General features: G+C 39.1%; 1 protein-coding gene across 3 annotated transcripts in view; it reads right to left on the reverse strand.

Moving 5' to 3' along the window:
• LOC122090931 overlaps positions 1–16,634 on the reverse strand; it is a 158,447-nt gene that overhangs the window by 91,913 nt on the left and 49,900 nt on the right. For all 3 annotated transcript variants that reach the window (XM_042660708.1, XM_042660709.1, XM_042660707.1), the window contains exons 25-27: positions 13,906–13,974; positions 7,435–7,908; positions 6,974–7,300 (exon numbers count right to left, since the gene is read on the reverse strand). In XM_042660708.1, the coding sequence (XP_042516642.1) occupies positions 6,974–7,300; positions 7,435–7,908; positions 13,906–13,974 (870 nt within the window). The remainder of the gene's footprint in view (positions 1–6,973; positions 7,301–7,434; positions 7,909–13,905; positions 13,975–16,634) is intronic.

Raw genomic sequence — 16,634 nt, forward strand, 5'->3', positions numbered from 1 at the left:
AAAAAAAAAAAAAAAAAAATGAATTTCCATTTTCCCAATGTGTCATTAGGAGTTATCTGAAGGGGGGAGGAGTAGTCAGTGATTAGTGCTAGGTGCTAATCACGACTTCCCCTTGTTTTCTCGCTTTTTTATTTTATTTTTGTGTTTTTACCTTTATTATATATTGAACAGAATAGGGAGTCAAAACCTTACAGTTGGTTTTCTCCCAGAGTTATAGCAGCCTCTCTTTCTCTTATTCCTCCCTATTCTCTTTTACTTTTTTCCCTTCTTTATTAATTACACGGAATCAGAGCTTGATCCTTCAACACTAGACATCTGATCGAGTTCTGTACTGCTACATTCAAACAAGCTCTTTTTCTTTTGGTTTGATTGTTACTAATACAACTTATGTCCCTAGATTTAGAAGGGGGGTGTTCACCCCCTTTTTTCATATAAAGCATCATGAAGACTTAACGATGGATTTTTTGATGGTGATCAATCAATGTTTTTGGAGTGCTATGTGTTTGGTAGTTGATTCGAAATTTTGGAGGTGATCAATTGGTTGTTGGAATTAATTTTTTTGGGATCCTTTTTTTTTTTTTTTTTTTTTTTTTTTTTTTGGGGGGTGGGTGGTGGGATCCATTTTTGTTGGAATCAATTTTGTTGGAATCCTTTTTTTTTATCAATTTTTTCATCGATTGATTTGTACTTGGGTTGCTGATTTGCCTTGTTACACTTTTCTTCTGTTCTCTGAGTTATTTAGGACGACGGCTGATATAAAGAATATAGTGTGAGGTTGTGCCTTCATCCTCTAATTGGATTAAAGAGAAGAAACTAGCAGGGGAAACCAACTTCTAGCAATGGAAGAAGATTGTTCAATTAGTTTTGACAGCTCGTGATCAACAGAGTCACTTCACACAGACTAAACCTGCTGCGGATACTACATGAGATACCATTGATGCAAGATTTGGGTACAGCTGCTGATTCTACGGAGAATCATATTGTAGATCTTGTTACTCACATCAATAGTGTGAATGAGTTGTGGGAGTACTTGAATATTTTATATTTTGGACAGAATAATCTTTCTCGAATTTATGGCTTGTCCCAAGAATTTTATCGGGTTGATGAGAAGGGTCATCCCCTAACTCAATAATTTGCTGATTTTAAAAGAATGTATGCTCTTCACCAATGATATTGTGCTAGTGGTTGAGACAGTGGCTGAGATCAATGATAGGTTGTAGTTATGGAGATCTACCCTAGAATCTAGAGGTCTTAAGATAAGTAGAACAAAGACAGAATACATGGTGTGTAATTTTAGCCATTCAAGGACAGATAACGATGTGGTGAAACTTGAGGAGAGAGAGATCCCACAAAGTGGTTATTTCATATATTTGGGGTCAATCATAAAGAAGGTGAGATAGACGACGATGTGTCACATAATTAAAGTAGGTTGGATGAAGTGGAGAGGTGCATCTAGAGTGTTGTGTTATTGACATATACCTCTAAGCTTAAAGAAAATTCTACAGGACAGTTGTAAGACCGGCTATAATGTATGGGGCGCAATGTTGGGCAGTCAAGAAGCGTCACATAGATATGTTGAGTGTAGCAAAGATGAGGATGTGATGGATGTGCGGCAAAACTAGCAGAGGTAGAGTGAGGATCGACCAGGTCAAAGCCAATTTGGGAGTTGCTGCGATTCAAGACAAGCTTGGACGTGCAAAAACTAGGGTTAAATCCTAGTATAACATCAAATAGATCTGTTTGGAGGGCAAAGATCCATGTTGCCGAACGTTATTAGGTGGGATGTCTCGTAGGTGCTGCTTTGTTATGTTTCTTTTCTTTTTCCTTTCCCCTTTTCTTTCTTTTGTTTTTTATCTTGCTCTTGCACGGATCTATTTAGCCAACCCCATTTAATTGGGAAAAGACGTTGTTTGTTGTTTGTTGTTTGTTGTTTTTATGAAGAGTTGAATTAGTTACTTCCTATCAATGCTGATGTGCAACAAATGCAAGTCCAAAGGGAACAACTAGCAGTTAATGGGTTTTCTGGGTGGTCTTGGAACGAAATATGATTCTGTTTGTTCTCAAATTCTTGGCCGTGATAAGGTGGCCTCTTCTGCAGGTACTTTTTCCCGTGTATTACAGGTATCTCGAGAAGGTTCACATGTCATTACACAAGTGGATAGTTCAGCTATTGTGTCCCAAAACACTAATCTTGGAGGAGGTCATGGTTGCACATGTGGCCATGGAATTGGTAGTGGCAATTGAACAGAGAAATTTTTTGGTACTCCAAACCTTCAAATAGTTCAGGGACAGTTCGAATGTGCCATCATTGTGGCAAGCCAAGGCATATCCAAAGTTTTTGTTGTAAACTTAATGGAAAACCACCTCAACAACAGTTTGCCAATTCAGGCCCAAGTACATTCTTCCAGCTGATAGTGTACTTCAACTAGTGCACGATGGCATTAGTGCCTCAATCATCCTTCTTTTCACACTTTATGTTTACTAACTCCACAATTGCATTTAGTACACTTTTCATGGTGAAAGTGAACTTGATAAGCACACTAGAACATCATATTCTATTTCTTTTGATAAAAGTAAGCATCCTTTTATTGTTCTTCATTCTAATGTCCGGGGTCCATCTCGTGTTGTCAATCATGATGGTTTTCGGTGGTTTATTTCCTTTACTAACAATTGCACCCGCTTAACCTAGGTCTTTCTTCTTAGTTTAAATCTAAGGCATTTCGATGCTTCTAGAGCTCCCTCACCATGATCTGAACCCAGTTTGATGCCAAGGTTCAAATCCTATGGAGCATAGTTGGCACGGGTGCTACGGCGAACCAAGTCGTCCGAGGGCTACCTAAGTGCTTAGGCGACAAAGCTCCCCGCCTTAAGGCGAACAAGGCGACCAAGTGTTATTTTTTATTTTCCTTCTTTTCTAACATTATTTAGTATGTTACATACTTACGTATCCCTTGTATAATTAAAAATCAACATTAAGCCATACCAAGCCATCAACAATCAACATTAAGCCACATCAAATCATAAGAAAACAATATCAAGTCACAAAAAATCAACATTTAGAGAAATGCTCGCTCTTATTCTATAATAAGTTGACTGGTCAAATGATTTTGTATTAGGTACAGCACAAAACAAACCTTCCAACAAGTCTAAGATTACTTAAATCTGAGTTATAATGACAAAGTTATGTTCAAGAATAAATGATTTTAAAGTGCGGGAATGCTATTAAAATCGCTTGGGAAAAAAAAAACACTATGCACATCAAAACAAAAGATTATTTATCGGACTTTTGGTTTTTAGCAATGTTTTACCATGATAAGATTTATAAAATTTTCAGAATTGAGAAAACCCCCAGTATTTAAAAGTTGAAAATCGCCCGTACAGCCAAGAATCCTTTTTTTCCTTGGACTGGGTGGTTGACTTTTTATCCTTTTGAAATTTGGTTTATAAATTATTTTTATTGGATTCAATTAGGGGGTATTTGCTCCTTTATGATTAATATCTTAAGTAACCATGTAGTGCAATAAGGCGATAGTCACCTAGGCCCCAGGAAAACCGCCTGGATGTCGATGCCTTAACAACTACGCTACTGAGTGACAATGGAATTGAGTATATTGATGCTGGCTTTCACCAATACCTTGATAATCAGGGATTGTGTTTCAAACCTCTTGTGTTTGCACTCCGGAAAAAAATGGTATCCTAAGCAAAAGAATCGTCATCTTCTGGACGTCAATCACTCCCTCATGCTTACCATGAATGTTCCGAAATCTTTTGGGGGGATGCCTTATTTACTGCAGTCTACCTCATTAACAAGATTCCCTCTAGTGTTCTGGACTTCAAAACCCTATTAATCCTCTCCCTGACCCCTCCCTTGCCTCCTATATTCCCCTTTAGGTCTTTGGTTGTGTTTGTTATGCCCACAACTCTACCCTTGTGTGCTCTAGGCTTGATCCTTGCACTTTCCGTTGTGTTTTCCTTTGCTACTCCTCTTCCCAAAAGGACTGCAATCCTACCATCCCTGTTCTCATTGGCTCTTTGTTACCATGGATGTCACTCTACATCAGTTTAAGCCCTATTTTCAGTCACCTCTTGAGGGAGAGAATGCTATGTCTAAGCTTTCTTCAAGTCCATTTGTTATTTACACTATTCGTTTTGAGGGGGAGCCACCTCTCAAGGAAAGTAGTAAAGGTGGCTTACTTACATATTCTTGCAAGAAAAAACAGCCCGCAAGCAACCTGCCACAGCCATCAGTGCTCCTGTATCCACCTCCTATGTCTCAGTCAGGTAATACAGATCCTCCCATTGTTGTCATTGATCCTACAGATATTACCATTGTTGTTAGGAAAGGAGTTAATACATGTACTAAGTATCCAATTTCTAATTTTGTTTCCTATGAGTGCCTCTCTCCGTCCTATCGGGCCTTTGTTTCCACTTTGTCCTCTATTTCTATTCCGTAGGGTTGGAGAAGCCATGGGTGATTCTAAGTGGAAAGATGCTATGGTGGAAGAGATACAAACCCTTTGGAAGAATGGTAATTGGGAGCTTGTTCTACTCCAAAGGGAAAGAAACTTGTGGGGTGTAAATGGATCCTTACTATAAAGACCAGGGTAGATGGCACTATTGAGAGGTACAATACCAGATTAGTTACCAATGACTTCACTCAAACCTATGGCATAGATTACAAAGAGACCTTTGAACCAATGGATAAAATGGACTATGTTTGCACTCTACTATCCTGTGCTGCCAACTTTAGGTGGAATCTCCAACAATGAGATGTGAAAAATCCTTCTTAGATAGTGATTTGGAAGAAGTCTATAGGGACATCTCACCAGGTTTTGAGTCATCATCCACTATTGGGAAAAATCCCTCTATAGTCTAAAGCAATCTCCACGGTCCTGGTTTGGTCGGTTCCTCAAAGCTATACTGCAATTTGGTTACAGAAAAAGTCAAGCCAATCACACCCTATTTATCAAGCGTGATGGTGGTAAAGTTACTATTCTTATAGTTTGTGGAGGATATAGTGATCATAGGAAATTATGATGATAAAATTTTCAAGATCAAAGCTCAACTTGCAATAGAGTTCAAAATTAAGGATCTGGGGCCTCTCAAATATTTTATGGGTATTGAAGTTGCTCAATATGACAAGGGCATTTTCATCTCACAAAGGAAATATGTCTTGGATCTTCTTAATGAGATAGGCATGCTTGGGTGTAAACCTATAGACTCTCCTATTGAGGCTAACCATCATCTTAGCAGTGATGGTGAAGATTCAGTTGATCAAGAAAGGTATCAGCGACTTGTTGGCAAGTTGATTTATCTTTCCCACACTCGTCCTAACATTGCATATGCCATAGGGATTGTGAATCAATTCCTCTATGCTTCACTTTCCACTCACCTTGAAGCAGTGTGCCATTTCCTAAGACACTTGAAGTATGCTCCGAGAAAGTGATTCTTGTTCTCGAACAACAATAATACCAAACTTGAGGCCTTTACTGATGCGTATTGGGCAGGATCTGTTGATGATCGATGCTTTACTTCTAATGATTGCACCTTCCTAGGTGGTAACCATGTTACCCGGAGGAGCAAGAAACAACCTGTGGTCTTGAGGTCTAGTGCTGAGGTTGAATACCGTGTTATGGCTCAGACGGTTTGTGAGCTTATCTGGCTCAGGGTTCTACTTAGTGATCATAGGTTTGTGACTGCTGGTCTTACGCTGCTCTATTGTGGCAATAAAGTTGCAATCAATATCGCTCATAACCCAGTTCAACACAACTGGATGAAGCATATTGAAATTGACCAGCTCCATCGTGGATCTACTTGGCATAAAACCGACTTGCTTCCCCGAGATATTAGTTTCTCTTCTCAAGTGGGATTTGGTAACCGTCTCCCATAATTTCATAGTATGACTCATGAATTTTATAACTCTATAGTTATTGCAGCTTTGTATATCACCCTTATTTTTGTAGATTGGGACTACAACAATTTCCTCCATTCATCTGGCATCTTTCTAGTGCTTATAATCTTGCTAAATAGCTTGGTTAGCCAAGGTACCCCACATAATCTCAAGCTCTTCAACACTTAAATTGGGACTTCATCCGGGCTAGTGTCTTACCTACTCTCATCTTTCTAACATATCTATGAAACGGGATGCCTTGATGGGTAATGCAATCTTTTGAGGCATTCCTACTCGTACTGTCTCCATTTAGTATACCGCAAAAATATTCATTCCATCTCTTCATAATGTCATCATCCTTAAATAGCACTCTACCATCATCACTTTTAATACATCGTTCATGATTGAAATCGCGACGCTTCCTTTGTCAAATTTTAGCTATCTTATAGATTGTTCCCCCCCCCCCCTTTTTTTTCAGATTGATATACGAGTCATCATATTCCTTTGCCCTTGCTTTCCCCACCGTCTTCCTTGCTTCGTTTCTGGCAGCCTTATACCTCTTTTTATCTTCTACCTCCTTAGTCCTTTGCCAACCCTTAAAACTCTCTTTCTTAAGTCTTGATGGTTGCCTGGACCTCCTCATCCCGCCACCAAGTCTGTCAAAGAGCCATTGAGTACCCCTTGTCATCCCTAGAACCACTTCAGCAACTTGTTTAATAGGTAAAAATATGGCATCACACCTAAAGTTGCAGAATAAAGGCGGATAAAAATATAAACAGTTAATTATCCACCTAGAACTACATCATCAGAGTAAATAATCCTTTCCAGCCAGCTGTGTAACTGCATTAACAATGATGCATTTTTAGATTCTTCACCCAAACAGATCACCATAACTAGAGAAAAGTGCTCCAAAAACAGAGAGAACTGTTCTGTAAACAACATAATCAACAACAAATATACACAATCATAAAAAAGAAAAGGGAAATGAGACACCATGTCATTTAAAAAATTCACAGAATCAGAAAAGGAGGCAAAGATAACTTAAAGAAGCAATAGAACAAATGAGTACAAGACAATCCAAACCTTCAGATCCAAAAGAAAACTTTCTTGCACAAACATTGCAAGCTGAGAGCCATCCTCCTTGTTGAGGAAAACAACCACACTGTCAACATCCATAACTAGATGAAATACCACACGTCCTTTACCGTAACCTAACAATCCTTTAACAAAAAGGCGTGCATTTTCTTCTGCCTTTTCTCTGTTATGAGAAGCCTTAACTCTTGGAATATCATTTTCCTCTGTGCAGCTTGCAGCAGAACCTGCAGAGCTCAGGTCCAAGCTAAAGCCAATTAAAGCAAGAAGAGTAGGCCTGTTGCAGAAGAATTCCAGTTTGGACATGCGAATGCTCATCTGGAGAAGTGAATAAGGAAAAGGAATTAGGATTCAACAGCCAAAGAGGAAAGGAAAACATTATAAATGCATCCACAATACAACTAGAAGGATAATTCCATAATTATCACATTGAGGACATTCATTTTCATTACCTGTGTATCTATACCATCATAAACAGGCGAACCAGAATCTATTGTTGAAAAGTTAACCACCACAAAATCAGAAGCACCATTTCCTTCTGCCTCATAGAACATCTCACGTATAACTCCCTTCCTCTTTGCTGTAGTATCCTGCATCAAAGCTTCAACTGAATCAACCCCATCACAGGGGTCACTGACATCCAAAGTACCCAGCTTTGTGCCAGAACAAAACGCAGGATCATGGATGCATGTGAAATCTGACAAAGCATCTTTGAAAATATCATCCTCCTCCAGAAGCACCGTAGACGACTCTTTCCCATTATTAGCATTCACACTAGGAGAAGCAACTATAATGTCATCATTCAGCACAGAACGGGCCAGATATTGTGGAGATGTAGATAAACAACCTTGAAGCTCATCTTTAATTTTAAGAGAGTGTAGCTTTGTCTTGACCGTAAGGTCCCCACACCATTGAATAAGGTGTACCTGCAAAATGATACAGCCACACTACTAACCAAAACAGACAATGATGACTCACACCATTTCACAGCAAGTCATACCAGAAAAACGACAACATTAATAACTCAAAAGGCCAGACTAGCGCATGCAATCCAACTACAAATTACAAAAAAATATCTAGACTGCAATCACTCAATCAGATTAAGAATTAACCTAGTAGATTATCTAAATGGGGTTGCCAAAATATGATGTGCAGCATTTCTCTGGATACCTGCCACTGAGCTGCTATTGTACTCATACACAGTTATCGCAGCCTCTTACATGTAGTCCAGCACAAATTTCATTTATCTATTTTTCCTAATAAATAATGCATTAACAAGGGAGGAAAGAAAATGGGATGGATAGGCCTAAGGATGCCCATAGAATTGACTTCCTGGGCGTACCCGGTGCACGAGGCTCCCGCATGTGCAAGGTCCAAGGGGGAAAGTACTATGCAGTCTTACCCTGAGAATGTCAGGAGGCTGTTTCGATCGCTTGAGCACCAGGTCCATAGTTTTTAAGGCGCTGGTAAGGCGACGCCTTAGTAGCGCCTAGGCGTTGATGCGGTCTAGAAATGGTAAGGCAGTACTCCGCCTTATGTGAACTGGTGCCTTATGGGTTTTTTTTTTTTAAAACACATTTTAAAATTACTTGATGAAGATTCCAAATATAGATTTTTATTGGTAGGTGTATGGTTTTGTTAACACTTGAGATGTATGGGATTAGCTTTACTCCACCAAAAATAACCAAAACAAACAAAACAAAAACACGATTCACAAAAAAGGGTTTGGATTTTGTCAATGGTTTTAAGAAAGGGCTTTGAGAAGGAATCAAGGAACAAGGAAGAACCACTGATCCAGGCGACCATTTTGCTCCGGCAGTGGTGAGCTTCATTCTTCTTTGACAGAAGTAGAAATATAGTGGATGACCTTAGGGCTTAGGCACTCATTTTGGCATCATAGAGGTAAGTATTATAAATACTTGAATTTTTTATGTCTTCTTTTCTTTATATTTATAATTTTGTTTCATAATTATGTATTTATATTATATGTTTATATGTTATGATGATTGATGATTGATGAAGATGAACTTAGTTTATTCACTTTATTGATTTGTTTTCTTCATGAATATCTTACATTGGTATGAATATGAACCTTTAATATTTATTTAACATATGAGTAATAGGATTCAACTAGGACTTGAGCCAAATAGATTGGTTTTATAAAAAAATTACACAAGAACGCTTTAGTCAATAAGGCGACGCTTTATGCCCGCCTTATCACTAAGGCACTCCGAAAGACCCTCAAACGCCTCTGTCGCCTTACCGCCTTAAAAACTATGACCAGGTCACAACATTTGTACCTTACCGTTGGACCAAGTCGACAGAATTCACTTCCTGGATTTTGTGCAAATCGAGCCCCCCTTCTTGCTGGGGCCTGGGGGAGGCAAATAGAGTGCTAGCTAGTGGGATGGAGGAATCTGGTAGATTCAACTCTTTTCCAAAGGAAGGTACACATAAGAGTTCTGCAACCTTGATGGTGGACTGAGGAAGCCCGAAAACTCCTGACCAATAGATGTAGCAAGATTGAAGAACATATATGATGAGCTTGAGGCATCCTGATTAGGAAAGGAGCTTGCCTTTCCAAAGTTGGAGCCTTTAGATAGAGCATGGGGGTGCAATTATGGGCAGTAAGCCTAGTAGTGATAAGGGGGAGGCCAAGGTACTTAATAGGAATAGCGCACAGGGAGAACCCCATTAAATTGAGAAGTGAGGCTTAAGACCAAGGTACTGGATCCCTTCCGGCTTATCCTTCTCAACTTGGGATTTTGTTCTCGCTCCCACAATCCCCCCAACCTCTGGCTTAAGAGTGTTTAGTTCAAGGGTCACACCCCTCATCATATCTTTTGATGTAGATTGCAGGAACAAGGCCCCAAAACCAGCCCAGATTGTTTGTAAGATTCAACTGCTATGGGAGGCAGCCTGGTCTGGTGTGGCTTCGTTCTCGGTTCTTGATTTGTTCAACCCAAGGACTTCTTGTGTGGAGAATTGAAGAAGATTCCTTCCTAATTCGTGGGCCCCATGCCAACTAGATGAAGACAAGATTGAACGTTAATATTGCTTGTGTGGAGGTTTTCCTTTCAAGACAAATTGAGCTGATTAGGAAGGTTTCCAAAATTTCAAGTAAGCCCCATGGCCAAATCGTGGAGGAGTTTGACAGCTTTAATTGGTGCTAAGTTTTAGGAAAGATTTTAGTCCTTGCGTGGGGGATTTCATTGATTAAATTTGTTTCCTAATTATTGGTTGCTTTATGTATTTAGTAATTTTTATTCCTATGATTTTCTATTTCAGCTAATTCCATAGATTTTATTTGATTTTTAATTAGTTTCCAATTAGGAATTCATTTCCTTTCCATGCAAGGAAGGATCCAATTGCTGTAATCGAATTTATTATTATAAATAAAGGACAAGGCTGATATACAACCATGAAGTAATGAAGAAAAAAAAAAGTTTCTTCCAAAAAAACTGAGATACCGTAAGGTGAGAGAACTCATGGGTGAGATGCCCTAGGGAAGAGTAAGAAGCTCGACCCAACCTAACCCCTTCCCCATCTATCTTCTTCTTCCCCTTCTCCTTTACTTATGTTACTAGTTTCCAGTGACACCATCAACTCTAGATTTCTGGACAAAAAGTTTATTGGAGATTCTATCAGCTACTGGAATATCGATCTTACTAGGGTTGGTTATTGTATGAACCAGCTACTACATTAGTTTTACTTGGTGAGACCTCCACAACTGCCTCCCCACCAAATCTCCTCCTCTACCGCCACATTCAAGTCCCCCCCAGCTTTTTTCTATGCTAGAACAGGGTTGAAAACTCCAATCACCTTTTTTCGCTTCCCCTTCTCTTCCTTTGTCCGAAAGGAGTCCTTAATTCTTGTTGGTTTGGTAGGAGAAGTCTTCACTCCTTTTGTCAAGAGTGGATATGGACCGATATGACTTTTGCTAGATCTTCTATCTGCGACACCACGGGCAAGCTTGCATTGTATGCCACTGTTTACAATATTTGGATGGAGCACAATCTCTGAAGATGGACCTCCAACTCCCGCTCTTTGGACATGATTTGGAATGCCATCTTTTTTTATGTTAGCTCTAAGATTCATTTGCTATCTCCTAGGGTCTACGTCCCTCCATTCTTCAATCACCCCCACCTTAATGGGCTTGTTACCCTGATTCTTTTTTCTTTTCTTATCTCTAAGGGCTTTGTATATTCCCTCCCCCCTTTCTTGCCTTATGTATTGAATTATTATTCACCCAACAAAATTATTTCTTTTCTTTTCATATTAGAAGAAAAAAGACAAAAGATTCTCCATTTGCCCACACTACTGAAGTTGAACCAATTAAGTCAGCAACAATAGAAGAAAAGTGCCTTCAATCTACGAGAGTAGAAGAAAAGTTCCTTCACTTAGCACACAACTGAACAAATTGGCAAATAAACCTCCACCAATGCACAAACATGATCAAAAAGAAGAGATAAATGGTTTGTTGATTTTTCACACCTCCAACCCACGCAACAAATGGAGGCTATCAAGAAAATGTTCTAACCAAAGTCCACAAAAGGATCTCATGCAAGAGGCTCCAACTATTGAAAGGAAAGCTTCTCTCATATGCAAGTCTCCTAGAACTGATTAGATTTGTGCTTTAGTCTTCTTACGGAATCTTTGGGCTGCCTCAGTCTTCCATCAAAGAGATTGAATCTCTTATGTGTTCCTTTTCACTAGAAAGGCTGACGTTGTTAGATTCCTCCGCCCTATTAGTTGGGCCTCACTTTGTCTTCCCAAAGAAGTAGGAGGTCTTGGATTGAGAAGAATCAAGGAGGTCAATAAGGCTAGCATTCTCAAACTGATCTAGAAGGTTGTTGCTAAGAAGAAAAGTATTTGGGTAGATTGGATCTATGATGGAATGCTTCGGAATAACTCTATTTGGCGATTGCGCCTTGTAAAGACATTTCTTGGGTGTGGAGAAAGATCCTCAATCTCAAGCCTACAACTCTTGGAATTGCTACCTCCAAGATTGAGGATGGTGCTACCAGCCTACCACTAGTCTATGGTATGATCATTGGCATCCTTTGGGTGTCCTCCTAGTTGGTCCCAAAGAGATTTACAGTTTGGTCCTTCACAAACACTCTTTAGTTGCCGATATCATTTCACAGGATTGATGGGCTCCGCTCCCCTCCCCTCATTTTGCAGCCATTAGGAGTGCCTTTCCTTCCATCCCAAGGCCTTCAGCTTCAGGTGATATTTTTATTTGGACACCCTCTTCTTCGGGTCTCTTCAACTCTAAGTCGGCTTAGGACCAGCTTCTGTGTTTAGAAAGCTCTATCTAACTACCATCCAATGCATCCATTCATTACTCAGCGGCAGATTTCAGTCTTCCATACTTGTTGTCTTTGCTAGAATTCCATTGAAGATGTTGATCACTTCTTCTTTGAGTGCCCTTTCTTGTCTTCGATTTGGTTTAGGATCTTGGATAAATGTTGGCCTAGGAGGAGAAGAATCCTTCCCTTCCATAAATACTGGATTTCAGTGGATATGACTTTTATAAGGAATCTTTCTATACAATTGGGAAGATTGCCTTAAGAGCGGCTGTTTTCATATTTGGATGGGCACAACCTCAAGAGATGGAGCTCCAACTTAGATCTTTTCATCAGATTTGAGACTTCATCTTCTTCGAAGTAAAAAAACTAAGTTTCTAGGATCCCCTCTGGTTGTGTTTACCTCCACAAGGAATAGGCATTTTGTTGTCCTGAGGGCTTCCATCTTCATTGCTCTCCCCTTTGTCTTGTGCATTGTTTCTTTCTCTTTGCCCCCTTTTAGGGTTCTCCTTGTATTTTTCTCTTCTTTGGTAATGAGTATTTATTCCCCCCACCCCCCGATGTAATAATGTAATTGAGAAAGTTCAAAACAGTATAGGGTAGGATCTTTCCCAGAGAATAAGAACTCCAGATTTGGAGAATAGGATCTTGCTCTGAAAATTGTTGAAAGATGAAAAGGATAGAACAATAGAAAATAAAATAACACCCGGGATTCAAACTGCAAGGTAGATCGATTTGATCAAACACCAACCTACCTTGATCAAACACAAGAAGAGAATTACATAAGCAAACTTTGTTTTTATATTCTGAGTTGTCCTTCAATACTTACAATTGATCCCCATTTATAGGACCAACGCAACAAAACATTACATACTTAACTTTCACCCAACAACAGTAGAAAATCTTCACCTATTGAAGTTGGGGTAAGAAAGTCTTCACTTATTCAAATTGGAATAGTAAAGTCTTCACCTACTAACTACCAAAGGTGGAAAAATTCTCACATCTTAAAGTCAGAACGGGAAAGTTCTCACCCGCCGGCTACCAAAGGTGGAAAAGTCCTCACCCATCATCACTTACAAAAGTGAATTGATTCCCCCCTTTTAGAAAAGTAAAAAGATAAAAGCAAAAGTAACTTCTAACCACTTAAATTGAACCGACATTGGATCAACAAGGACCATGGTTCAATTGGACTAAACTAAGACTTAAAAGCATAAAATCAAAACCAAGTATGGGATTAAAAATCATCAACAAGGTAAGGCCATATGTTAGCTACTCTTGCTGACCTTCTTCCTATGGGTCTTTAGATCTGCATCACCCCCCCCCCAAAAAAAAAAGGAAATTTCAATCATCCGCTTGAAAATAAAGGGAGCTTTATGATTAATGGGTTGAATCCATCCTTTCCTGCATTCTATCTTGTTTCATCTTGCATAATTAAGCAAAACACTGAAAGCAAGGTTTCTATATGGCAGGAGGATTTTTTAGTACGCATTATTAAAAAATCTCATTACTCAATATCCAATTAATCCATAAGCCAAAGTTTTCAGTATTAAGTGTGCAACATAAAAAAAATCATAATAAAAAAATAAAATGAACCAGTTAAGAAGATAATAAAACCTTTCCACCACCAGCAATTATCTCAAGAATTAGCTTCTCCTTAACTTGCTCAGTATCTTTACCTTTAGTCTGCCAAGCACAAACCACAATAATTAGGTGCATTGATCAGTCCTACCTAAAACTACAAAAGAAAAAGAACATGAAATAACTCTCTTACTAGAACCTTTTACCTTTATATGAGTGGAATTTCTACAGGTATTTCAATCTTATTAGTGTTATGTAAGGCTCCCACCATTGTCGACAAAGGGGGTTGCCTTCTTTGTCAAAGCTAAATGGCAGCCTCCTCTATTGTCAATGTTAGGTGAGAGCCATTGTTAATAAAGGGAGACTGCCACGATTGTCAAAGATAGGTAGAGATAGGTGGTAGCCTCCTTTATTAATGATATTAGGTGAGATCTTGGTGGGCATTAATGATGGTAGATAAGATTTTGGTAGGAGGAAGACTTTATTCTTCTTCACATCCTCTATATAAGGTGTAAGGGCCTTAGAGCTCAAAACAAAAAGAAAGAGCAAAAAACCAACTTTCTTCCTCTCTTCTCTCTTCTTCTCTCCTCTCCTTCCTCTTCTCTAATTTGGTTGTAGGATTCTAGACTTGTAACATGGTATCAGAGCGACTGTAATCAGATCTGGATTTCCCCATCTCTTCTTTGCTGATCTCTAATTTGTTTTAAAACCTTTGGTGAGCAGCCACCTATTGTTGTACCTATTATGGTTAACACTCCATCTCTCATCAATGGAGTGCTGGTATTCTACTTACAAAATTATCTACAGTTGCTGATTTGAAGATCTATGGAGCAAGGATTAATTGTTTTTCTTTGGAAAATCAATTTTTCAGGAAACCCCTAATAAAATTGATGTTTTCTAGATGCTTTCTGGTTGCTAGTTCCTTCGATCCTATCGGTATTCTATGCATGGATGCCCTTGTTCTATGTTAAATCTACATGATTTGTGTCTTCTCCAAACAGGTGACATCGATTTTTTTGCTTCTTCCTCAATACCCCGCAAGTTCGATTTTTTGTTTTGAATATATGGTTGTTGCCTCGTTGCTTTGTGAAGCATACTCTAGTGTTGGTTCCTTACTACAGCCCTACATCAGTTCTCTATTGTTGTCTCTTTGATCTATTAGTTTTTTCTGTTGATCTTGTCTCACAAGGTCAATTCCTTGGGTTTTTCAACACCTTGAAAGTTAATTGATTTTTTCTATTTGCTCCTGTATTTGAAATTTCTTTGGCTATTGTTCACTATGGCAGAGAACAAGTCTACTACTCCTACTACGGACCATGTGAATGTCCAAATCACATCTATCAAGCTCAAAGGGAGCTCTAACTATTTACTATGGGCTCAGTCTGTGAGAGTTTATATTATTGCCAAAGAGAAGCTCAAGTTTATTAATTATGATCCTCCTACCTCTAATGGTAAAGATTATAGTGCATGGATGAGATGTTATCATCCTCATCTGGTTATGGAATAGTATGGAGCCAAACATTGCTGCCAACGTTATGTTACACACCACTGGTAAGGGTGTGCGGGATGACCTAAAAGAAACATATTCTCAGGAGAAGCATATGTCTCAGATTTATGATATCTATGAGAAGTTGTTTCAGTTTCAACAATCTGACAAGACTCTACAAGAGTGCTACAGTACCTTAAAAGGCATGGTAAAGAGCTTAATGTTTTCCAACCTCTCACTACTGACATTGAGAAACTTAAGGCCCAACGGAATGAGTTCTTTGTATCCAAGTTCTTTGCTGGGTTGAATCCTAATTTGAAGGCCATTAAAGGTCACCTACTCGCCGAAAAGACAGTTCCTACACTTAATGATACTTATTCCTGTCTTCAGCATGTTAGTACTCCATTTAATTCCTCATCTAGAGACAATTCTACCTTTATTGCTAGACGTGGGCGTGGTCAAGGCCGTGGTTCAGGGGGAGGCCGCAGGTCTGGTGCACAACAGACTGATTGTTCTTCTCAACAGTGCTCTTATTACGGGAAACCTAATCATACTATTGAGACTTGTTGGGCCAAGCATGGCAAGCCAGAGTGGGCACACCAGTTAGCTAATCATGAGTGTCAGATGGTGTTACTGATCTGGTGTCTTCCAGTGATACTAAACCAGGACCTTCTTTAGGTGATTTATCTTTCCATCTTCGTGATGACGTCAATCAGCTATTGTGTCGCTTACAGAGTCTTGAGACATCTACTAGTACATCTACTGGGGCTTCTACATCCGCTGCCACTTTAGCCCATGCGGTACTCCTGTTTTCTTTACCACCACTTCTACTCCTTGGATTATTGACTTAGGGGCTTTCGCTCATATGCTAGAAAGTCTTCATTATTTCTATTAACTCTAATTCTACATCTGTCATTCTTGCTAATGGAACCTCTACCCCTATTTTAGGTCATGGTATAGTATCACCTACATCCTCAATCAATCTTTCCTCTGTATTATAAGTTCCTCAATTTCCTTTAAGTCTTATTTAAGTTAGTCAATTAACTAAATCATTAAACCATTCAGTGACATTTTTTTCCCTCTTACTATGTCTTTTAGGATCTTCACACGAGAAAGATGATTGGTGGAGGGCGTGAAAAAGATGGGTTGTACTACCTCTACTATGCTGCCCCTAATTCTTTTGTTGTTGATGCTGCTATTAGTAGTGTCACTCCTTTCCAGCGGCATTGCCGGTTAGGTCATCTGTCATTATCTAGGCTCAAACTTTTATTTCCTAGTT

Source organism: Macadamia integrifolia, chromosome 10 (genome assembly GCF_013358625.1).
Source record: "Macadamia integrifolia cultivar HAES 741 chromosome 10, SCU_Mint_v3, whole genome shotgun sequence".
Lineage (NCBI taxonomy): Eukaryota > Viridiplantae > Streptophyta > Magnoliopsida > Proteales > Proteaceae > Macadamia > Macadamia integrifolia.